This window comes from Acinonyx jubatus, chromosome C1 (assembly GCF_027475565.1).
Source record: "Acinonyx jubatus isolate Ajub_Pintada_27869175 chromosome C1, VMU_Ajub_asm_v1.0, whole genome shotgun sequence".
NCBI classification, from domain to species: Eukaryota; Metazoa; Chordata; class Mammalia; order Carnivora; family Felidae; genus Acinonyx; species Acinonyx jubatus.
The window spans coordinates 189,487,823-189,513,032 of record NC_069381.1 but is presented as its reverse complement, the minus strand read 5'-3'; the positions used below and the strand labels follow the sequence as shown (position 1 = coordinate 189,513,032).

The 25,210-nt window shown below is 41.8% G+C and overlaps 1 protein-coding gene across 2 annotated transcripts in view; it reads left to right on the top strand.

Moving 5' to 3' along the window:
• Positions 1-25,210, top strand: part of KLF7 (KLF transcription factor 7) — an 87,226-nt gene that overhangs the window by 23,754 nt on the left and 38,262 nt on the right. The window contains exon 2 of one of the 2 annotated variants that reach the window (XM_015085417.3): positions 19,539-20,169. In XM_015085417.3, the coding sequence (XP_014940903.1) occupies positions 19,539-20,169 (631 nt within the window). The remainder of the gene's footprint in view (positions 1-19,538; positions 20,170-25,210) is intronic. The other variant, XM_053215691.1, reaches the window with a different exon arrangement.

The window sequence follows — 25,210 nt, the reverse complement described above, 5'->3', positions numbered from 1 at the left end:
TGTTCATTCTGTTTCCTAGTCGCCCGTACACCTTGTTATCTTTAAGTTGTATGCATTTCAGTCCCTCTTTCCCTACTATATACCATGGGCAACTTGTAGGAGGATATTGAACCCTAGGATTCCCTGAAGTCTCTAGCAAAGCATCAGGTAGAAGGTAGAAGCTCAGTAAATACTGTTTAAGTAATTTAAAAGAGATATAAGATATAGTACCTTCCCCTGAAAGGCCAGCAAAATTCAAATGGGTGTAACCTGCTTATCCTAGCAGAGTTCTTGCTCTCTGGTCATTATCCTGTTGGATAAATCTATCAGTCTGACCCAGTCACCCCAGGGAAGAGCATGCAATGAGAAGTAATAGTGGCTCTTAATTAAGATTTTTTAAAAATCATTTAAGAAGTATTTATTGAGCAGTTGATTATGCCAAACACTGTGCTTTAGCCCAAGGGAAGTTTAAAACTTGGTGCCAGACCTCCAAGCTTTTGTAGATTTGTCACAGTTCTCACTGTCTTCTGTGTGACATTTCATGGTGCCGCCTCTGCAGCTTTCCATTCTGGTGACGAGATTCTTGTTGAGAGCAGGGGTTTAGGCTGAGTGGTGCTGGGCAAGAGTAGCTGAGCAGAAGACTATCAAAAGCTGAGTCTCTCCTTAAATAAGGAGTTTCATGGAAAATTGTGGGAACCGTTTATCATGGTCTCCACCAGGCCCTACAGTCACACTCCTTGACTATTTTACTAATGTATGTGATCCTCCAGGTCCCTGTAGGTATTTGAGTTTGTGAATCCCCACGTAGATTTATCAGGAATGGCATTGTTAACTTCTGGAGTAAAACATCGGTAGAAACAATACTTGTCTACTCCAGCGCCTCAAGGACGGCCATGTGGCCTTGTATGATGGGTCCTCATCTAAGAGATAGGATAGAAACTGCAGTCCAGAGTCTGAAATTGAGATACTTGGAGGCATGGTACTTCTTTAGGCAGGGGGATCAGGGTAGTATATTCCATCTTCCTCATGCCTTGCTTCCCTTAGGCAAGCAAGATTTGATCATGAGAAGCCAAAGACCAAAGGGGAACTGACTTGAGGAAGGGCAAAGCTAATTACAGAGGAAGAGCTGGTAGAAGGCCTCCCGACTTTAGTCTGTATTCTTTCCATGCCACTGCATTGCCTTTGACTTTATATATCCACAAAAAGTCCCAAAGTTGAAGGATTTTGATATCTAAGATTGGTTAGGCACAATATCCCAGTGCAACACCTGGTTTTTAAACAAAGAAGGTTTTCTACCACACATTTCTTAATCACGGTCATGTTATTCACCCACTGACCATGTTCCTCTCTAGTTTGTTGCTACCAGATGATTATAAACAAAACCACTTTAAAATTAATGTTTAGGCTTCATGTAGGGAGCAGGGCCAAGTGTCAGTTATGCCCTTGAGCTGCTCTGCTGCCCAGAGTCTGATGGATTCCCTTGGTTAGAGGTGCGTAATCTGATAAGAGCTGTTGGCATCCAGGATTCATACACAGAAATGAGATGCTCACTGTTCATCTATTTTCCATTTTTTCCATCTATTTTCCATTTCCCCCCTCTTCTTTTTGCTGCTTCTCTTCCTTCCATGTCCTTTTTAAAGCTGCATTTTCTATTTGACTCTTGAACAAAAGAAAAGAGTGATTGATAACACTCGTGTTGAAATGGGCCAATAGCCACGATTCTGAACAGCATTGGTTGGGGGAAATGTTGAATCTGGTTTACTTAAATATGAATTTTAATATTTATTACAACCGGGAAATTTTTTTTAATGTTGGATAGCAGGTTCAAGTTTCCCTTTAAAACTGTATTATTTCTAGTTTTCATATATTTGACATTAATCCAATAAACAAGTAAAATTAGGTTCTCAGTAACAGTTATGATAAGTTTTCTTAATGCAGATCTTAAAAAATGATACTAGCTTCATATCTTCCTATCTCAACAGTGACTCTTTATATGGACATGTTGGAATGATTGAAATCCTATTTACTTTTAACAGCCCAAGCAAGATATGGAGCAATCAGAGAAACCCCAGGAATCTCTCAGTAAAGGGTGGTGTCAAAACCAAGACTCTTCTTCCAGTCTCACCAGGAGAAATTACACAGAGATATGTAGTTGAAAAGCTTGTGAAGTTTGAGATAAGGTGTGGCGTTTCCAGTTTGGGAAGATCCTGAGCTTTTGTTCGGAATCCTATTCCTTCATCCTGAGGGATGATGACTTGTTGAATTTTTAGAAGTCTTTTAATTTAAGTTTATTTGTTTATTTTGAGAGAGACAGAGACTGCAAGTGGGGGAGGGACAGAGAAAGAAAGAGTCAGAAATCCCAAGCAGGCTCGGCACCATCAGCACGGAGGAGCCTGACAACGGGGCTCGAACCCACAAAACTATGAGATCGTGACCTGAGCCAAAACCAAGAGTTGGATGCTTAACCCTACTGAGCCACCCAGGAACCCCTGTTGAATTTTTAGAATGTTTGAGATCCTGGTAGAAGATTTAGAGTCGGACCAAAAAAAGCCTAATAGCCAAGAAACTTTTAGCTCTGTTTCTGTATGGCTACAGAACTATGGAAAGCCCAGTTTTCTTTACTAGGTTGGGCTCCCCATAAATAGGATGGGGATTTTAATCCTTTGCTGCCTAGATAGTCTCATGGGGGAACTCCAAAGTCACATGATCAATATTGATAAGCATTTTTAGAATCTGTACACAAAGGAATTCTCTGTAAAAAAGTATACATCATTTCGTGTGGATTGCATTTAAAAAGTCCCAGTTTCATCTGGCTGCTGTAGTTATGACTCTGTTCCTGATGCTGTTAGCCTGTTTGTGTGTGTGTGTGTGTGTGTGTGTGTGTGTGTGTGTGTGTGTGTTTAGAGATAATGGCAGGTTTCTCTAGATCTCTGATTTAGTGGATCATAGGTTGAGAGCTCAGACTGCTTTTAAGAACAGCACAGATAAAGCACTCCTACCTTAGCAAAAGTGATCCTTTCATTCCCATAGTTGTTTGCACACCCTGATAGTGTGGATGACAGTTCCATTTTCTTCTTCCAGAAAGCACATTCAAGAACTCACGTTACTGACGATCAAGCCAAGTATGACCAAATTTCATGGCAATCGCAGATAGAGACACGACATCAAAATATCTCCTTCATTAAGGCAGTGGCACTGCTGGGGCCCACATTCCAGGATTCTGAGTAGAAAAAACATGTTTTCTTTATAGGGGAGTTTTATTAGCAGCAATGTTCCGGTATGTGGTTCAGGTTAATTAATGATGTAGTCACACTGCTGTCTTGCATGAGTTTATTCCAGCAAGTAGGGCACTAGGAAATTGTATTGGCATAGCCTGTCATGCCAAAAAGGAATCCTTAATTTGGACCATCTCAGTGTTTAGAATATGTCTTAGGAAGCTCTGTCAGCAAAGTAGTTTAAGAATTCTTAAGGTGGGTACTGCCTCACACCGAGAATTCATTCTCCATAATCTACTAAGTAGCAAGTCCATTGGTTTCAATGAATATATACCGTTCTAAAATATTTTGTTGGCTGAGATGATTGAGACCTCAAAGACACAGACCACCCACAAGCTCTGGGTAGAGCTGACCCTCATCGTGTAAGGAGATTTGTACCAAGAACCACCTTTTTCCCATGAGAGTTTTTATTAATCGTGAATCGCGGTGGTGTTTTAAAACTTAATTTACGTTGTGCATATGTAGGAACCTTCCTCAGAGGTTGAAACAACAAAGCAACCGGATTGGAAATTAGATTTTCCCCCTTATGCTGCTAATGTAGTTCTTGTTCCATTGGGATTTCCCCTTTGCATGGGCTGATGATTTCTTTGAAACTGTATGGAAATTGGTTCAGACAGGAACAAAGGGGAGAGGGGATGGCAGTGATGATTCAAATTAGTGTCTCTTCTTCAATGAGAGTCTGGTGTGCCTGCGAGTGCATGTCGTCCGATATCAGCTGAGCCACCTGAGGTTAAGCGAGGTCCCCGAGCTACTGGAATCCAAACTTCAGGGCCCCAGCACTAGATTCTTCCCTGTCAACTTTGGTTGAATTGTTAATTTGAAATCTGTACATCGTAATGTGGCTCAGAAATGGGCCAAGCACAATTTTACTTCTCTTTACATCATGGAAAACCTTCTCTTCATTTCTCCCTCGTCTTTGTGCAGCCAGCATGTGAAAGATTCCTACTGCCTGACCTAATGAACAAGAAAGGGAACAGCTTTGTGGCTCTGGAACAACGATAGGTTTAGAGAAAGGCATCGGAAATACATGAAAAAGAATCTACATTTCATTGTCGGTGACACACGCGCGAACGCGCGCGCGCGCGCACACACACACACACACACACACACACACACACCCAGTACAGCTATATTCAACATTTTCACCCTTAGCTCTTGCCTAGTTCAAACGCCATACCCTCTTAATTGGATTTTGGCTTACTTCCAGGTTCAGTGTTTGAGGGCTCTGTATCTGTGAAATAATGATCCCGAAATAAATAGCACCTCTCAGTAGAGATATCTTTTTATGTAAAATTCTTAAAGGGAATGGAGAGAAACGAAATGCTTCTGTGTTTAGGAATTTATGGGAAAGTCACCAGAATGGGCCCAAATAGGGATTTCTGGGGGCCTCGCCTATGTAAATGGAGTGTGGCACTATTTAGGGTGACAGAAAACACAAGCCCTTGATGACTGCTAAAGTTGAATGAACTTTTTCATTTAAGAGCCTTTCATTTAAGGACTGATGATAGTAAGGATGCCAATGTTGGGGACCCAACTGATGTGACCCTCAAGAGCTTTGAAGACCAGTGGCCAGAATTACTTTTTTCAGGGAGGTCTTTCAAGGTGAAAGAAATGGGAATAAATGATATAATGTGGGTTGAGCCTCTACCTTTAATCTATTCCCTCAAGGCACCAGTTAATAAGCACCTGGTGCAGAGGCCTGGAGAGGGGTGGGTTTTGTTCATCTGAGCGACACTCAGAGCATATGATGCAATATACACTGCTGAGAAGAAATGCCCTTTTGGCATCTGTGTGAACTGGGCAGATCTGAGGAGCCAAGACTGATCTGTCTTGAGAAGAGGCTCCATTTTACTTCTGTTTGATGAATGTGCATCGAGTGTGCATCGAGGAGGAATGACGATGAAGCCTTAGACCTGATAAGGTAGACATTGTAGGCCAGCTTTAGGATAGACCAGTTATTCTTCCCTAGAATTCCAGGACTGATGAATGGCTTTGCTGATTCATTTGTTTATTCATTCAACTCGTATGTTTTGGATGCCTTTTCCAGGTGCTGCGCTAGGTCCCGGAGATTCATTGACTTATGAGACTAAGTCCTACTCTCTTGGAACTTCCAGCCTGGTAGAGAAAGATAGACCATAAGCATGAAAACCAATAATTTAGATCTTTCCAGGACTTGGTAAATACTAAAAAGCAAATAAAATGAGGTATCCTGATGAAGAACAAATAGGGTGTTTGGGCTAGTTTATCTAAGCAGATCAAAGGACACTGAATAGGTGACAATTAAGCCCACTAGATTTAAAAGAGAGCAGGTGTGCAGTCTGCATCTGGGGCGTGGGAACAGTGGCGCTGTAGCTCTGAGACAAGGTATGAGCCTGGTGTGTTTGTGTGAATGGGACAGGGGTAAGAGAGGAGGGAAGCAAGGCTAGATCCTAGAGGAGCTGATGTGTTGCGGTAAGGAGGTCCACGTGATGGCAGGCCATGGAAGGATTGGCAGCAAGTATTTTGAGCTGGAAGGGGCTTATGAGAGTGTGGTTCACTCATTTTATGGAGAAGGAAGTGGAATGCCTGCTCAAGTTCAGTAGCTTAGTGAGTGGGGAGGAGAGAGAGAGTGTGGGGAAAGCAGGGGATTGAATCTGATTCCTAGGTCAGGTTCTTTTCATCAGTAAAGAACAAGAGTTGAAAATAGCATCTTATCCACTTGTCTTTATTGCTTCTCTTTCTGGTGGCTTCTAGAGGTCAGAGGAGAAAAAAAAGCAAGTGGCAGAAGAGGGAGACACTGTCCCAGGTGAGAAAATGGTTCTTACTTCCTACCCAGGTACATATTCCCAGGGTTGTCCTGTGGCCTTTTGTGAACCTAAATGTGCCTCACAGTTGAGAATACTGGATGTAGCTCAGACAGGAAACATTGAACTATTTCTTTTTCAAATAAAAAATACTGTAGAGACAAGTAAATATCACCTATAGCTAGATCCTAAAATACTGACATATCCTGTAGGAAATGTTGGTAGTAAATGCATACACAGTGTTTCTGATGTTCTTTGTTCTAAGAAGGAAGAATTTTTGGCTTTCATCATACTGTTGTACTCCCGCCTGCTCAGGATTGTGATCACCATTGACTTTTGACTGGCTTGTTTGGGAGTTGCTTCATTCATTCATTCATTCATTCATCTGACAAATGCTCGAGACAGGCCATGATGATTCAGGGACTGCTCCAAGTGTCTTTGCATAGCCCCCATTCTAGTGAAGTTTACATTTAGATGTGAGGCTGATATCCATGGTGAACCAGAGAATTAGTTTCACAGCATCCTTTGCAGAACAGAGTCCAAGGACCATTTTCTTCCAGAGTCTCCAACCTCCTTCCTCTCACCCCCCGCCCCGCGGGGCAGCAGAGCCATGGGTCAGTTCCTTCGAACCTGCTCTGAAGGAGCCATTCTCACGTTTCACCTTCTACCCTTCCACTATGATTTCACAGCATCATAGAACTCCAGACTAGTATGGTAGGTTCCTTATAAGTCCAACCCATTCACTTGGTAGAAGAGAAAACTGAGCCCCCAGGGAGGCAAGTTGCCCAGCTAGAGTCCCTTGCTTTGCTTAACCTTTTATACGCCACAGGTTTATTTTACTTTGAGAATTATTTGGTGTTTTTTATTTTCCCTTTCTCTGCCATTGTTATATTTGTTTATATTTACCGTCTTCTTGGAAGTGTAGTGAAAATAACACTAGTCAGAGAATAACTACAACATACATAGTGTATGTTTCAGGCCCTGTTCTAAGCACTTGACATATGTCAAGTGATTGGGACTTACACATACTCCTGTGTGGTGGTTGCTACTGTTAGCTATTTTACAGATGAGGAAACTGAGGCACAGAGGGGTTAAGTAACTTGCCCAACAATGATGCAAGCCAGTAAGTAGTTTAACCTGATTTTTGACCCAGGCAGTCTAGCTCCAGGGCCAATATTCTTAATCCTTTGTCTTCTGCCCCTCAGTGTGCACAGGGCTGTCTATTTCCTTAACTGGGGTGGGCAGTACAGTGGCACATATATGCAGTCACCTTAAATATTTTGGGGAGTTGATTCTGTGTACCTCAACTTAAGTAAATGTACAACCATCCATGTCAGGAAAAGTGACTTAGGGCTTGTTTTTGTTATATTTTTGGCTGCCATTTTACACCATCTGAGGAGTAGAGTAAATACCCCTCCTAGTGCTCCCAGGTCATTCCACAATGGAAGTTCCTGAAAACTCTCTTGGATTTGAAAATATCCTCCATGATCACCAGCCACTAAATCGTGTCTGCCATAAGGGGCCCTATGGGATTTGAACCTGTTGTTTTTGGGATTCAAGCTTTGTGTGTGTGTGTGTGTGTGTGTGTGTGTGTGTGTGAGAGAGAGAGAGAGAGAGAGAGAGAGAGAGAGAGAGAGAGAATGTGTGTACACACGCATGTTTCTGTACATTGTACATGTGTGCAACTGTGCTTTTTGGGTAAAAGAAACACTCATACATGGATTTTCAAGGGGGATTAGGGGTAAGGTATATTTAATCCAAATGAAAAGGATAAAGCAGTGTTCCAGAAGGGAGTCAATGAAATGAGTTTGCTTTAACAAAAAAAATCCCAGTAGCCTGAGTCAGCCTGTGCGAGTGATTTGGGAGAGGCAGGGGAGATGATGTAATGGGTTCGGCATGTTCCCATCTTGGCCACTCAGTGCAAAGGGGCCCCGGGAGTTTGGGGAGGGTGTGTGCATGTGAGTGCAAAGTTAATGGGAGCGGGCGGGGGTTGGGTAAGAGTGGGTTGTAAAACAGGATTAATAGCCCCTTGTCAGACCTTTCCCTGTTACTGTGTTTTTCAGTAATTTTGGTTTGAATGAAGGCTCTCTAGCCAATTAATGTTTATTTGTTTCCTTTGGCAAGACCCGTTGGGGGAAGGGATGAGATTGGTGAGTTAAAATTTTTTTTTTGTTTGTTTTTGTGTTTTGGAAGAAGAGGCAAGTAATGTGAGTTTGGGTTTTCAATGAAGGCTCCCCTACCCCTCCACCCCACCCCCTTAAGAGGCAGGAGGCAAGACACGACCAGCTGGTGCCTTGAACTGACACAGGTGCAGAGGCTGTGGGGGGTGGGGAGCCAAGAATAATTACAGGTTTCTGAAGCATCAGGCCCTGCCTGACACAAGCGCTCATCGAGAAAACTGCTCTTTATGGAAAATTAATGGTGAAGCTGAAAAACTGTCAGGGCCATTGTTGTTCTTGGGAAGCCATCACTCCTCAGAGGGGAAGCCTTCTCCCAAGGCCTTGGGCTGTCATCAGCAGCGGGGACAGTGGGCCTCCCTTCCTGAGTAAGGCCTGGCTGGCACTCTTCTGTACAGTGATGGGTTTTTCCTTTAGGAGTGCCTCCTCTGCATTTTTCTTCTTTCTTAAACCTCCCTGTCAGCCCAAATCTAGATCTTTGGCCCAGTGTAGGATGATTCTTCATTGACTGTTAAAGCACGAATTTCATTTCGTCCATGAAAGTGTAATGACCAAAGCAGGGGCGTCTAATGAAACTTGTTTTCAAGCTGTAAATGAACACACGGGGTTTCCTCCCGTGTATGTCGAACTGAGTACGGGCTTGGTTTGGTAGCATAGCCACACATCTCATGGGATCCAGCTGTACGTGAGCCATGGTGTCTCTTGACCACTCATGAGTTTGAATTTAGTTCTAGCCCAGCAGCCAAGTAATAGCGAGTGACTCTTCTTAAGGGCTGGTGGAGGGTAGGTGCAGCAATTGTGGGTAGAGGCCAGTGTGACGGACTTTGGATCAGTATGTTGAAACAGGTGACATCTGGAGAAACAACTCTGAAGCAAGGTAGGAAGCCTTCTCAGGGCATGGGCCATCCTGTCCCTTGCGGACACTTATTTCTGAGGATCATAGACATTCTGAAGGAGGGAGTCCTTTTCCAAGTTGTTGGAGGTGTGGGGGACTCCAGTGCCTTCCTTCAAGGAGCGTAAGACCTGGGCCCCCGCTCTGCGCAGGTTATGTGATTTTACAACTCACCTTAACATTTAATTTGGCTTTGAGTTGTTTTGGGGATTTCTTTTATGCGCTGCAACTAAGGAATCCTTGGAAGATGAAAGGGGTATTGGAGGCGGCCTATTTCAAAGTCAGCACCCTCTCCCCAGGCCTTTAATCTTCTCTCTTTCCTCCCCCACCTCCCCAAGGAAGAATATACAAACAAATATTTTCTTTGTATGTTTAAAATAATTTTTTTTGGTTATTTATTTTGAGAGAGAGAGAGAGAGAGAGAGCAAGTGGGGAAGAGAGAGAGGGAGAGACAGATTCTGAAGCAAGCTCTACACTGTCACTGTGGAGCCCGATGTGGGGCTAGAACTCATGAACGATGAGATCATGACCTGAGCTGAAATCAAGAGTCAGCCGCTTCACCGACTGAGCCACCCAGGCGTCCCTGTATGTGGAAAATAGTTTGGGAGAGGAGAGATGCTGAAGAAGTTTTGGTACACATTTCCTAACTTTCATGTTGGTTTAGAATTCAATTAATTTTCACTGCATTGTCTGTCAGAATTTACACATTACCAGAGGGAAATACTTAATTTGGTTTCATCTCCAGCAACCGGTTGATGTAAGAAACAGAGGGAAGGAATGCGATCTGACATTGTAGTCCCATGGTTGTTTCGTGGAATTCAGCAGTTCTGACAATGATGTGTAATGCTGTTGCACCTCTGGGGTGTGCTATTGATGTAGCTTTGGGGCGGTTGGTTTTTTTTTTAGCCTAATAACTAAAAAATTCAGGAGGAGATTTTTACTTGTACTATATATTTACTTACCTTTATTTTCTAGACAAAATCATTCTCTCCTAGCCTTCCACCTTAATATTTCCTGGCAATGAAAGTCAACAAAGAGTGAATATTTGTTTAAAAGGAATCATTTTTTGGGTCTTATGTGGTTGATTCTTGTCACTGGCTCATACACAGTCTCTACCATGGGTTAAACTTAATATTACATTCTCCTCCTCAAACCCGCTTTAAAATGTTGAAACCCAGGAAGATGTGCAATAAAGTCCAACTACTTGGTGTCTGAGGTTCTCCAGTGGGCTTAAATGAACTTATTAATCATAATCATGGTGCTTCCTATCTCTCCACTCACTCCTAAGAAAAATGGTACCAGAACTCTCTGACGGTGCTGTCCACTTCCTTTCCCATCTTTCAACTCTGACTTAATTTAAAAAAACTTGAAACATGTCAGAACCATTACATCATATCATCCTTTAAAGGGAAAAAAAAATCACAAAATTCCCATGCATATCAAGCTTTGCAGTCCTACAGAGTTGGTTTCAGGAGCCAGAGGAATACAGATTTTGCTAAAAAGTATAAAGTATACATAAAGCATAAAGTATATCTAAGAAGGAATTAGGAAAAAAAAAAGAGTATTTTAGAAGATAATTTTTAAAAAGAAGCTCAAATTACCCCACTATCACTGGCTTATCTTGTGTCACTTTTATTTCCATTCTGGGATGTGTGTGAAGATTTTAAAGTGCAAAAAAGTAATTAAGCTTTGGGACAATCCCAGGAGAAAGGTAAGGGATTCATCTCCCTGTTTCTGCACTTCACGCTCTTTGGGGATGGTGGTACCATGGTTAATAGCACGTGACAAAACCACACATAATAAATATCGGAAGGGGCTCCCATGGGTAGCCGGATGCAGTTACTTGCATGTGCAATTACCTGGGTGAGCATTCTTTCTGGGAACAGAGTTCACCTCTTCCTTGCTAGAAGCATCGTCACTGTTAATATCATCACCATCACCATCATCATCATCATCATCAATATCATCATCATCAGGTCCAGGTCTGATCTCAGAAGAACATGACTTTGCAAGTTTCCATGAAATAGAAAACAATATATCCTTATATTTTTGCATCTGTATTCTTTCCCCAGTTTGCTTGATCTCTTTGCCCTTTTAACTCTTGGATCTTTTAGGTGAATGAAATAGGTAGAATGATTGGGATTAAGGGTAGCTGGCTAAAGGGACCACAAATGACTGACAATTAATTATAAACATAGGTAGTCGTAGGTGGCATTTTATTTAATTGACTCTATACTATTCCAGAAAAAAATAATTCACAAAATGTGATTTCTTTTCTTTTCTATCTTGTGTTTGATTCACCAACTTGAGTATTCATGGATACAAAGACTCCAAATAATTAATCATAAGGACACAGTAATGAGTGATGGCAAAAATATTGGACCAATGGCTTTATCTTATGTTCACATTAAAAGACACAGAAATGAAAACAAGAACTTTTTATGTTCGAAACACTTTGTTTGTAAAGGGATGACATTGAGGAGACTGGACTAGAGTGTGCCCAACTGACTCTGGATGTAGTTATGGTGGTGGTTATGGATGGGGGTTGTAAGGAGATTTTAGCTCATTCTTTTAGAAAGTTCTAACTCTTACAACTTTACACCACTTCGAACACTTAGATATCTTTGCCATCTGAGATAATAAGGGAGAAGTTTATTTCTGAAATATTACTGTTATTGTTTGAGTACTCATGTAACTTAAGGAATATGATCATTGCTTTTAAGAAGATTGTAATTTTTAAAAATTAATTTATTAAATTTTCTTTCTTATTGAGAAATAATTCACATGCATTGCTGTGTAAGTTCAAGGTGCACAGCATGATGGTTTGACCTACGTATATTATTACCACAGTAGGTTCACCCATTATCCATCTTCTCATATAGATACAATAAAAAGAAAGAAATGAGAAGGAGAACACTTGTGATGAGAACACTTAGGATTTACTCTCTTAAAAACTTTTCTGTATATCACACAGCAGCGTTAGCTGTAGTCATCATGTTTTACATTACATCTGTAGTTCTTATATATCTCATATACCTTTTGACCACCTTTTCTAATATCCTCTCCCCCGACCCTCTGCCTTCAGTAACCACAAGTCTGATCTCTTTTTCTATGAGTTTTGTTGTTGTTTTGTTTGTTTTCAGATTCCATATATGAGATCATACAGCATATTTCTTTCTCTGTCTGACTTATTTCACTTAGCATAATTTTTGCGAGGGCCACCCATTTGCCACAAATGGTAGGATTTCCTTGTTTTTAGTTAATGTTTACCTATTTATTTTGAGAGAGAGAGAGAGAGAGAGAGAGAGAGAGAGAGAATCCCAAGCAGGCTCTGCGCTGTAAGCCCAGAGTCCAACACATGACTCATTAGCACATACCGTGAGATCATATCCTGAACCAAACTAAGAGTCAGACACCTGACCAACTGAGCCACCCAGGCGCCCCGTATTTCCTTGTTTTTTAACGGCTGAATAATATTCCATTGTATATATACTCTACAACTCCTTTATCCATTCATCCAGTAATGGACACTTAGGTTGTTTCCTTATCTCAGCTATTAAAAATAATGTTGCTATCAACACGGGGGTGCAGATATCTTTTTGACTTAGTGCTTTTGTTTCCTTTGGATATAGTCCCAGAAGTGGAATTGCTGGATCATATGGTAGTTCTATTTTTAATTTTTTTTAGGCTCCTCCATACTGGTTTTTTATAGTGGCTGTACCAATTTATGATCCACCAACAGTGTACAAGGGTTCCCTTTCCTTTGCACCCATGTCATGCTGGCATGGGTGTAAAGAAAACATTCGAGAAGGAAGCATAGGAATAAAGCTCTTTGACGTGGGCTTTGGTAATGATTTTTTGGATATGACATCTAAAGCAGAAGCAACAAAATAAAAAATGAAGAAGTGGGACTACCTCAAACTAAAAGCCTCCTGCACAGCAAAAGAAATCATCAATAAAGTAAAAAGAAAACCTGTGGAGTGGGGTAAAAATACTTGCAAACCTTGTACTCAAGGAGTTAATACCCAAAATATATGAAGAACTCGTACAACTCAATAGCGTGAAAACAAATAATCCAGTTTAAAAATGAGCAGAGGACCTTAATAGGTGAACAGGTACATGAAAAGATGCTCAACATCACTAGCCATTAGAAAAATGCAAACTAAAATCACAAGGAGATTATGATCTTAATAAACCAGGCATACCATCAGTCTATGGACTCATAGATTCATTTTGGAGATACTGTTTATTTGTCCAGGATTGAGGAGGTGTGTATTTCAACACTTGGCAGTCAGCATATTTTCTTAACTCCATTTTTTTTTTCTAGACCAAGGTTCCTGAAGAAGATAGACTATGTTGAACTTTGAATGAAAGAATGATTAGTGGGAGGGAAGTTGAAAGATTATATCAAGCATATGAATACGAGGGAAAGTAAAGAGTGGAAAAATGGTAAAGAGAATCTTTAGGGGAGGGTTGTAGGGGAAATGGCAAAAGTGACTGGAGATGTTTGCAATCCTGAATGACAAATTTCATTTATGATGAGAGAAGGACAGGTTTAATGAAAACCATTTGGTAACCTTGGCATCATCATGCCCATATATGGCCAAGTTTCTTACATATTTCTTGATCCCATTAAAGTAACTACCTCTTGCCAACATTGGGAGATTTGGGGGAACTTAATTTGTGCTACAAGACTTGGGTTATTCTGTTCTCTGTCAATTTCTGCCTCCAGAACCTGTCACAGAAGTTGTAGGCATGGCAGTAATAGGTTTGAATTTTTTTTCTTTTTAAACTAAGGCTTGGGTTATCACTTTTAATAAGCATGTTTCAGTAAGTACTATGAACAAAATGGAGAGAGTATTAAAAAAGATTTCAGGATGATCAAATTTTAAGATGACTTCAAAACCAATTTCAGTTGATCTTATGAAACTAGGAGAAGAAACCACACATTTTGAAGTTGAGATGTTGGAGTGTCTTCACAAAGCTCATTTGGACCTCATAAATAATAAGAAAATCACTTGGTACTTGGGTACATTTCCTTCCCGTTGCTGACTGTAATGGATTTTTGAGGGAGTGGAAGTTGATCCAGCGGCTCAAGTCTTAAGTTGTATTGTTAGGTCAGGTTGAGGGAAGTCTCATATCTCCCACATGAAGTATTGGAAAGGCATAATTTATGTAATTAAATTGACATCTGCTGTCTCAGAGTTGGGGTTTGCTAGCTACAGTGTCATTGGGACAGAGTAAATCTCTGGTTCTGGTAGATAAACAAATATTTGAACTTTACATCCAAATTTGCAATCTGGAGACACTCCTAGTTTGCTAATGGTCATTTCTTTTTTTATTCTCTTTCTCTTTTGAAATTATTTGAACTTACAGAAAAGTTGCAAAAATTGTGCATGAGTTCCTGTATACATTTGCCCAGCTTCCCCTAATGTTTCATGACCATAGTACAATGATCAGAACCAGGAAATTAACATTGATAAAATGCCATTAACTAATCTGTTTACTTTATTTGAATTAAATGATTTTTCCCATCCAAGTCTTTTTCCTATCCAAAGTCCATTGCATTTAGTTATCATATCTTTTTAGTCCCCTCATCAGGGACAGCTTCTCAGTCTCCTTTGTTCTTCATGATCTTGATATATTTTTTAAAGTTTTTATTTATTTATTTTGAGAGAGACAAAGACAGTGCAAGTGGGGGAGGGGCTGAGAGAGAGGGAGAGAGAGAATCCCAAGCAGGCTCTGCATTGTCAGTGCAGAGCCTGATGGGGGCTCAAACTCACAAAACCATGAGACCATGATCAGAGCAGAAACCAAGAGTCAGATGCTTAACTGACTAAGCCACCCAGGCACCCTTGATCTTGATATGGTTTAAAGAATACTAGCCAGTTATTTTGTAGCATGGCGCTCTGTTTGGGTTGTTCTGATGTTTTCTCACGATTACACCGAGGTTATATGTTTTTGGCAGGAATGGAATAGAATAATTTTGTGCCCTTTGCAGCCTATCATACCAGGGTACAAAATATGATTATGTTTTATTACTGGTGCTGCTGACTTTGATCATATATTTAAAGTGGTGCATGCCAGGCTTCCCTACTGTTAAATTATTATTTTTGTTTATGTAGTCAAAATATATCCACCTTGTTGGGGGGGGGGATACTTTGAGACTGGCAAATATCTTGCTTCTCATTATAGTTTCATGTACTAATTTTAGCATCCATTGGTGATTCTTGCCTGTAGTCATTATTACTTTTTTGTTTGCTTAATGGTGATTTTCTATTTCCATCATCACTTCTATGTTTATTAATTATAGTTTTATTAGAAGGAGAAGCTAACCCTTTCCATTTGTTTATTGATTCAACTATTTATTTCTATCACTATGGATTCATAGATATTAATTTTATTCCATGTGTTAAAAATACATTATCACTATTCATTGCTATTGCTCATATTGTCCAGATTTGGCCACTGAGAGCTCCTTCAAATTGGCTCCTGAGTCTTTCTGACATATATCTACCACTTTATGAACACTTCCTTACCTTCCAGTACCACAAGATAGTCTAGGCTCATCTTTTATTTACTTTGCCCCACACTTTGAATCAACTGTTTCTCCAATATGCCCTGGTTCCCTTTATTGGATGATGATATTTAGAAACCAAGATCTGTATAGTAGGTGTGCTCACTGCTACCAAGGTGTCTTTGCTTGTAGACTCTTCCTATAGACAGAACTAGGAAATATGTATGTAAACCCCCACACACATATACATGTTTATTTCTATATAAACCTCTCTCTCTGTATATATGTATTTACATCTATGAGTAAATTCCAATTAAACATCAGAGTCATTTCTTAAGGGAGTCCTTGTAATCATTAAAGAAAAACATTGGAGATAAACTTTCTCTTTGGCTTATAAATAATCTAACATTAAAATTCTCATTCTTGACATTTTATTTCCCAGCACTTCTGATGAGTTTCTGATTAACAAAATCTTCTCATCTCTCTAAGTAGAATATTATAAGAAGTGGATTTCTCAAGACAAAAACCATTACAAAATGATTTCATAGGGTTATCCAGCACATCCTGGTGGGTACTCCTGCTTCTCCGATTCTCAGATGGAATAAGAATGCCCTGCATTAGAGTTGCAAATGATAGCTGCTCTTAAGTGGTCCAGCATTTCCCACATTTTAGTAGATGTATCTCTATCTTTAGATCATTAGTGTGACCTGTGTGCCCCTGGGATTTAAACTAGGGCATACTGGGTAGATTTTTTTTTTAACTTCCCAGAAAAGTATGTAAATGTGTTTAGAATCTCTCAGTTGCCCACAACTCTGAATATGAAGAGATCTGAGCTTCCTAACGATCACAACAATTTCTTAGTGGCTTTCAAATCTTCGAGCTAGAAAGTATGTAAGAAGACATGACATACAGAAACTCTATCAAAAGACAGAGGTGACTATGTTGTGAAATAATCTTTGTGTGTGAAGCAAAAAACTGCCTCAAGGACGGACAACTTATCATCCATGATTCAGCTGATTTTTACCCAGAACATATCTGTGTCTCAAAGATCTGGTTCATCAGTTTTGGGCAAAGCTGAAGAAGCATTACAGTTACGTTCCAGAAGACATGTATTAGTGTTCATTTCTAAGATTGCTGGCCTCAGCATGGTCCAGGATAGGGTGTCAGGAGATGACTTCTGTGGAGTGGAGGAGATAGAATAATCAAAGTAAGAGTATAAAGTTGATTTTGTCCTTGTTTGATAGATATTATATACCTGCTGGGTGCCAGGCACTGTGCTTGGTAGGTGAGGGTTTTAAAAGAGAAGAGGAGCTTAAAGGGAGGTTTTAGGAGTAAGATTCAGAAGTGAATTCATTGGAGCTAAGCCTGAGGGTTTCATTATTGGAGAGAGATAAATGGCAATTTCTAGCAATGAGATGGAAAAAGGAAAAGAAATTTTTGAGACCTGGAATTCAGAAAAGGGGTAACTGAAGATAATGCAGATTTCTAGACCTGAGAAGGTGGCAGTGTTGGTTTCAAATATGAAGTGATGGGAAGCTACTCAACCAGAGCTATTATTTAATCAATAAGTAAAACAGAATCAAAACTTACTTTTCCCACAAGCTTTTCTTGATTAATACCATTATATTATAGAATGTAGAATTCATTGTCCACTCATCCCCTAAGAACTCATCAATATACTTTATGTTATGTTATTTGGTATCACTTTGCTTTGTAAATTCATGTCATTTTTAGCTTGTAATTTCTTATTCCGCACCTACCTCGCATGGATCTATTAATATCTGCTTCCAACACACAGAAAGCCTTGTACCTTGCTGTGAACACAGTAGTTGAGTGAAAACTTGTGACATGAGTGTTGAATGGAGATTAGACTCGTTCATTAGTTTATACTATTAAAAGTCAACAGTGAAAGCCAAAGTTAATTCATACTTAACAATCTTATTTTGTCTTATTCGCTAATGCAGAGTTTTACCATAAGGCTGATTAAAAACCAATCTTTTTGGTAACCAGACTTACTGTGGTGATCATTTTGCAGTGTATACAAGTATTGAATCATTATGTTATACACCTGAAAATGATACAATGTGATAGGTCAATTATACCGCAATAAAAAACACTAACAAAAAATAAACAGAAGACACAAGACAAATAAATGTATAACCAGTGAGAGACCATAAGTAGTGATTCAAAGATTTTGAAGTTTAAAGTTTATACGATGGTATTAGATACTTTGGCAAATAGGAAAGAAAACTTCACAGGTAGAGCTTGGGTTATTCAGAGAGGAGGAGTGGAGTGAGACAAGCAAGGAGGAGAAGTTGGGCATGAGATGTCACGAGGATACAGATGGGGACTGGAAGCCCTGAAGGGCAGGCTGGCAGAGAATATACCAAAGGCAGTGACCATCAATGGATTCTGATTTAGAGGTTAAGTACTAAGCCTAGTGCAAATGCAGCTAGAACCTTGTCAAAATAGGGAAGCAATGGCAATGGCTATTTCATGCAGTCTAAGAAAAACAGGTAAAATGCTGACATATGCACATGGTAAAGAAGCACAGTCTATATAAAATCCAGACAAAGAGCTCTGAAACTCCATGGTTCTATGATTCTATATCCGGGGAAAGGTAAACCCCAATGATAGTGCATCTCTGTTACAAATATATGGGAGAATAAATGGGATAAGAGAAAAACAAAGACAAAAACAAAAACAACCTTTTGAAATGTCACCAAAATAAAATCCTTAACATATACAGCACAATGAGGCATATCATTAAAATCTATTCTTAACAGAATAAAAGCCTAGATTCTGAACACTGGTTGAAATTGAAGATGCTCTACGGAGGCAGTAAATTAGGAGCTGGTCTCATTTTAAATTGGTCATCAGTGTTTCTTTGTCGGAGCCCAGAAACCAGAGCAAATTGAGCTGATGGTGCAAGTTAGTGCCATCGTTTTACACAAGATTTTGGAAAAGCGGGATTTGTAAGTGAGGAGAGCTTTCTAGTACAAACTTAAATATCCACACTGTTGCCGCAACAGCGTTTCCACCACCTTACAAAGTCTGAGGAGCACCATGGGTGAAGATTTGTTGCAACTCTGAACTCTTCAGTTTGCTCTATTTCTTTACCAGGTGAAAGCTTTACGTTGAAATCTATTGGGTCCTATCTTTTAGCAAGTCAAGTAGCTGTGTTTGAACCTATTCTTATCACATAGTCAGAGATACTAAACCATTGTAATGGGACTCATGCTTCTTGCCACAAAATAGGTAGCAATCGTATTTTGAATAACTTGCTGTAGACAATGGGAGTTTTGTCTTATATATCAAAGATTCTGTGAGAGGCATTCTTGAGAACAGTGTCTGTTCCTGCCAGCTAGGGAATCCGAGGCAGAGCTTGCTGTTGGCTCATCGTGGCCCAGGTCACCTGTTAGTTTGGGTGGGTATGGTTTGTTCTTCAGGGCAGGTTGGAAAATTGACTTATTTTTGTGGCTTGCCCCCGTCTATTTGAAAAATGAACGTGGAGTACGGGAAGTCTTGTTTTGGTATGAAAAACTTTGTGTGATTCTATTTGCCTCTTGCTTACGCGGGAACTCCTGGGGCTGCTTGGAGCATCTCACCTGCCGACTTGGGTTGTAGGGCAGGAGATGACTTTAACCCCGAATATTCTCTGGGATCCCGACGGGGCGAGACAGCCCTTCTGGGCCTCTAGCTCCCCTTCATTAAACTCACATGATGTGGCCCTTAGGAACCCTTCAGAAGCCTTCAGGGAGTAAATAACAAGGTCAGACCTTCCACCAAGAGAATTTCAGACTCCGGCCGCGAAACCATTCTCTGTGTCTCCCTGCTCTGCCTGTCAACATGTGGCCTCATGGTGTTCTTTGCCTCTGATGGCTGTTTCTCTCCCTCCCGCCTTCCCCCCTGCAGACATGCCTTGAATTGGAACGCTACCTACAGACGGAGCCCAGGAGGATCTCGGAGACCTTCGGTGAGGACTTGGACTGTTTCCTCCACGCTTCTCCTCCCCCGTGCATTGAGGAGAGCTTCCGGCGCTTGGACCCGCTGCTGCTCCCCGTGGAAGCCACCATCTGCGAGAAGAGCTCGGCCGTGGACATTCTGCTCTCTCGGGACAAGTTGCTCTCTGAGACCTGCCTCAGCCTCCAGCCAACCAGCTCTTCTCTCGACAGCTACACGGCCGTCAACCAGGCCCAGCTCAACGCAGTGACCTCATTAACGCCCCCCTCGTCCCCTGAGCTCAGCCGCCATCTGGTCAAAACCTCACAGACTCTCTCAGCCGTGGATGGCACGGTGACGTTGAAACTGGTGGCCAAGAAGGCTGCGCTCGGCTCAGTAAAGGTGGGAGGGGTGGCGACGGCGGCGGCGGCCGTGGCGGCAGCGGGGACAGTTAAGAGCGGACAGAGCGACAGCGAGCAAGGAGGGGTGGGGGCCGAGGCGTGCCCCGAAAACAAGAAGAGGGTTCACCGCTGTCAGTTTAACGGGTGCCGGAAAGTTTATACAAAAAGCTCCCACCTAAAGGCCCACCAGAGGACTCACACAGGTAGTGGTACAAGTTGGCCGCACGTGGTTTCTTCTTCCTCCTCCTCTAGCCTCGCGGTGGGAAGGGCGTCGGGGCTCTGAGGAGCGGCCTCGTGCTGCCTCGGGGGGTGGGAGCCAGGCCCGAGGGCCGGGGGGCGGGGCAGCCGAGGGACGCACGCGTGACCTTGAGCCCCCGCAGACGCCCCGGGTGCAGGCCCCGGGCTGGCCGTGCCAACCACGGCGTGGAACCAGGCGGTTCCAAGGATGCCCCAATGGGGGGGCTCCGGCCGTCCGGGCACTTGTCACCTCCCGACACTCCTCGGTGTTTCAGGAGTGTAGTTCTGCAGCCTTGATCAACCGTGGAATCTGAGGAGGCCCATTTGAAAGAATTCACAGTTACGCAAGGTAGTCGGGGCGTCCCTGATTTTTCGTCAAAGTCACCAACAGCAGGAGGGTTTCAGAGTTCATTAGATGTGATCATTCTATAATTAATTGGCATCTCCTCTTTTGCATTGTTCTCTGGCGCGTGCTTTATGGGGAGATGGCAGAATTGCTTTTTAATGAGCTTGTTACCGAGAAGTTGCTAAAGTGATTACATTGCTATGTGTGTGGTAGGGGAGGGCAGGGACTGGCGGGGACTGTATATTTTTCTCAGGACTATCTGCGTGATTCCCAGGAATCGTAGTGATCTTTGGAGCAATGGGATAATTTGGAAGAGTGGGGTTTATAGAGAAAAGAGTGAGATTGGCATTTTCCTTGACACCTGGTCTTCGTCGTGTGCTTTGAGACGCAAGCTTAGGGATGGTGTTTCTTCTTGGCGTTAGCATCCTAGGAGCAATTACTGTCATTGGTGGCTTTTAAATGAGTCCCGGCTGTATCGCCTGTGTGGTTGTGCATACTGCTTGTACATTGCAACTGAGTAGGGAAGAGCTCCAGAAGCAGAAGCAGCAGAGTGAGAGTGTAGCCAGAGAGAAATGCGTGATTGGATTTGAGCCAGGAGAAGTGGCTGGCGGGAGTTCTTTTTGGTCTTGTACCTCGTCTTCCTGGTGCTCTGCGGCAGGTTTTGGTCTGTGCCACCAAGGACGTGTGCAGTGAAAAGTTCATTGGCTGGAAAATCAGAAAAACGAACTAGCTAGTTCTGGTTCTAACCCTGCCACTAACTAGCTCTGTGACCTTGAGAGTGTCCCTTTACCTCACCGGGCCCCGTTTGCCACGTCTGTCACGCAGACTGGCCTAAGGCCCCTTGCGGCTCTGGTGCGCTGGGGTGGGGGGGCGTGAAATGCCTTTGTGCAGGACAGGAGTACTTCCCTGAAGTAAGATGCAGCATACATGTCCAGAAGAAATCACCATTTTGAACCTCAAAACCATTCCCATGGGAGCATGAGAATACATTGCTTCCTTGCTATACAGGACTGAGGCACGTACTCCTCCAGTTCTGCACTTTACTGCCTATGTAGCTCCTGCTCGGTTCATGGGACGGTCTCCTAACGTGACTCTTGAACCCCACAGCTCAGGCCCACTTAGGGTTCCCCGTGAGGGTTTGGGTCTGAGTTGTCCACTCCACAGACACCAAGGCTAACATCCCCTGCGAGAGTCAGCTTTCTTTCCCTCCCTGAGAGTGTCCTGAAGGTCATCATTGTTCATATTTCTTTCTTCTCAAGTCAATGAGGAAAGTAATGGCAAGACATTGCAGTGCTCCCGGGCTTTCATTGGTGACTCACTTCCTGTTCTCCCCAGGAAACCCGAGAAAGCAGGATGAGGCAAGAATGTTGAGCTTCGTTGGGGGTGTGGAATTCTTGAGTATGGACACATTGTTGAATTATTGACTTTGAGACGGGCTACATCCTGCCTAGTATGGAGGCTGGAAGGCTCTGGGGAAGCAGGATTCTTTTTTCCAAGGGGGAGTCCAGAGCATTTCCTCCTTTTTCCTATCCCCTTTGCCCAACGGACGTGTCAGAAGGAGACCTCTTAGGAGTGATCCCTTATTCGGTGCTTTGTTTTTTGGGCATCGTCTACTCGGAACGATTACCAAGGTGGAGCTCATTATGTTCCCCAGCACCTGCAACCAACCACTTGCCGTAGGGTGGACTTTAGTGGAAAGACTCCTCTCCGCGGGGGATTTATCCAAGGAGGCACCATGCATTACTGAAAGGCAGTACTGCAGAGTGGTGAAGAGCGGGGCTTTGTGGTTTGGTGCACTTCGGTCTGAATTCTGGCTCCTCTGCTTCTTAGATCTGTGACCTGGTTAAGTGCTTTGTCTTCCCTAAGTCTCAGTGTCGCCGTCTGTAAAGTACAGGGATAATTTTGTCTACATTCTGGATTGTTTTGAAGGCTTAATGAATAAACGTATGTAAGAGACTTGGCAGACCGTGAGAGCTCATGAAAGATGGTAGTGGAGTTGGTTGTAGTTAGTAGGATTGCTGTTGCCATTGATTAGTGATGATCGTGTGAAAAAACAGCTCTATGTATACTGGAAATAAGGCCGTTGCCAAAGTTAAATACCATCGAAAAGCAAGAAGCCTTTTTCGTCACCCTGTGCAGGGGGTGACGATGCTCGTGGACACCAGTTGAGGAAAGTGCATCTGGATGTGCAGCCGTCGGCTCATTGAAGGTGGAAGCACCGTAGAGCTCGGCTTTCCTAAGACAATGCAGAAAGCAATCACCTTGCATCCTCCGGAAGCCTTTTGCCTGTAAAACCTCCCTCCTAGATAAGCATGGAAGGAAAAGTAGGTGCCACAAGAGAAATAGGAGGGGAGGTGGAGGTGGGGGATGGGGAGAGAGAGTGTGAATTAATTTGGATCAAATGGATGAGAATCAGAAGTATTTATTTGGAATTGGTGTGAATGGGGCACATGGGGAACTGAACACAAAGGTGATAATTTATGTGGTGTGGATGAACTAAGAATAATGAAAAAACCATGAAGGATGGAATCAAATTAAGTGCAAACATATAAAAGCAATGGACTAGTACAAGCTTGAGGGCAAAGGTATATGGCGATGGGAATTCTGGTTGGAGGAGTCGCCGATATAAGCGAGTGAAAGGGCAGAACTGCCGACCCAATGTTGAAATGGAGTTTAACAGAAATGGGCTCTGGTTGGATTCGGGCAAGCTCTTTTAACACAGGGCTCACTTTAATCCAGTGGAAGCATTTCTTTATCTTTCAGATAGGTAAGTGTTTGGGGACAGAAAAAAAAAAAAAAAAGAAGAAGATGAGGAAACAATTGGTAAAAAGAGGGAAACCATTGGCCTCCTTTTCTCTAGAGTTCTGTATATGCTGTATCTCTTCTATACGGTAATATGTTGAAAAGGAGACACAGTTGGAAAAATGAAATAAAATAAAACGTGTGGGTCTCCCTCTATGCATAAGAAAGACAATACATTGTTGGTAACATGGATTTGCTTGCACTGAAGAATTTTTAAAATGTTATTCATTTAATCTTTATATAGATAGAATTTACTGAGCTGGAAAAGATATGCCTCCCCGCCCCCCTCCCCCCCCAGCCCCCCTTCTGTGGCTGTTCTTTTGAGGATGCTGAATCCTTCAAACTTTTTGCCCTGGAGCATGTTAGGCAATGAGGTGATTTTTTTTTTTTTTTTTTTTAAGGTAGCAGATGTTCAAGTTGGTAGCTAGGGCACAAATATTGTTTGCCCAAGGAGGTGAAGTTAGGGATGGGGGAACCGAGGGAGGGGGAAGACAAGGCAGGGACTGGGACAAAGGGAATATTGTGAAGTCTCAGGATCTTAGGGAAAGGAAGCATATAAAAATGGACATATGGTTTATTCATCGCGAAGAGCACTTAGTGCTGGCATGTGCGTAAAAATGTCCTTTAGCAGCCAACCATTACAGACCTTTCTCTCTCACTCCGTCTTCTGGTCTTTGTGTAACGGATTTTTCTTGCTCAATAATTCAATTATCATGATCATAGTTTTATTCATTTTCTTGGAGTCAGCTAAATTGTCCTTATATTTTGATGCAAAGGAAATCTTCACTTTCAGTTGAAAAAAAATCACTTTATTATGCGCATGTTCCGCACAAGTCAGTTTGTTAAAATGTTAGTAGTTTCTATGCAAAAAGAGAAAGAATTGTTTTCCACGTTTCTTCTTGGTCACTTCTGAGAAGAAGAAAAAAAAAAAAAGCTTGGGATTGAAATGGCACTTTGTGTTAATTGATCAGACTTGCCTAATATGGAAATTAAAATAAAATTTTCTAATATGGAGATTCACGTACACTATGCAGAGTGAGTCATGTTGACAAAGTCAGGACAAAGGCCAGGAATGAAATCTTTGATTGCTGGTCACAGAGGAGGGTAAAAAAGAAGGCCATGTTCTCACATGTTCTACCTGGAGGATTCTTTCTATGGACAGGGGGTTGCTTTAGACTAATCAACGGGTGTTGATAAGGACATTCTGGATTTTTGTGCCAAAGAACGTAAAGGGGTGCTTTTTAGGTGGAAAGATAACACAAGTGTGCAATTTACTTAACTGTTTATGTCTGCTTTGGGACAGGTCTCACTGAATCACGGGGTGGCACCATTTCTAAGCTTAACTTGGATCTGGGGAAATAGTTTGTTTTCAAATGAAAAGGTAGCTAAAAATATTATAAACGAAAAGACGAGCGTTGTGTTTAACAGGTGAATAAAAGTGCTTAATTTACATAATGAAAGTTCTTCAAAGTTTGAAATATGATTTATTTTGTTTATTCAACAAAGATAAAGCGGGTGTTACATCCTAGACATTGTTCTAAGTGTTTTACAAATTTAATCCGTTTAGTCCTCGTATTAATCTAATGACATAGGTGCTATTCTTATAATATAGAGGGAATGAGGCCCAGAGAGGTCAGGTAACTTGCCCAATGTCACACAGCTCCTAGGTGGTTGGGCCAGGATTCAAACCAAACAGTATTGCTCAAATCTGATCTCTTAACTTCTATGCTAACTAACAAGAGGAAAAGAAATCAAGTAGATTATTTTTTCTTAATAACTCATTATTAAGAGGAAATGAGAGACATAGTTTAAATACAAATTGACAATGAAAACTACTTTCAGTGTCTTCTAAATAGAAT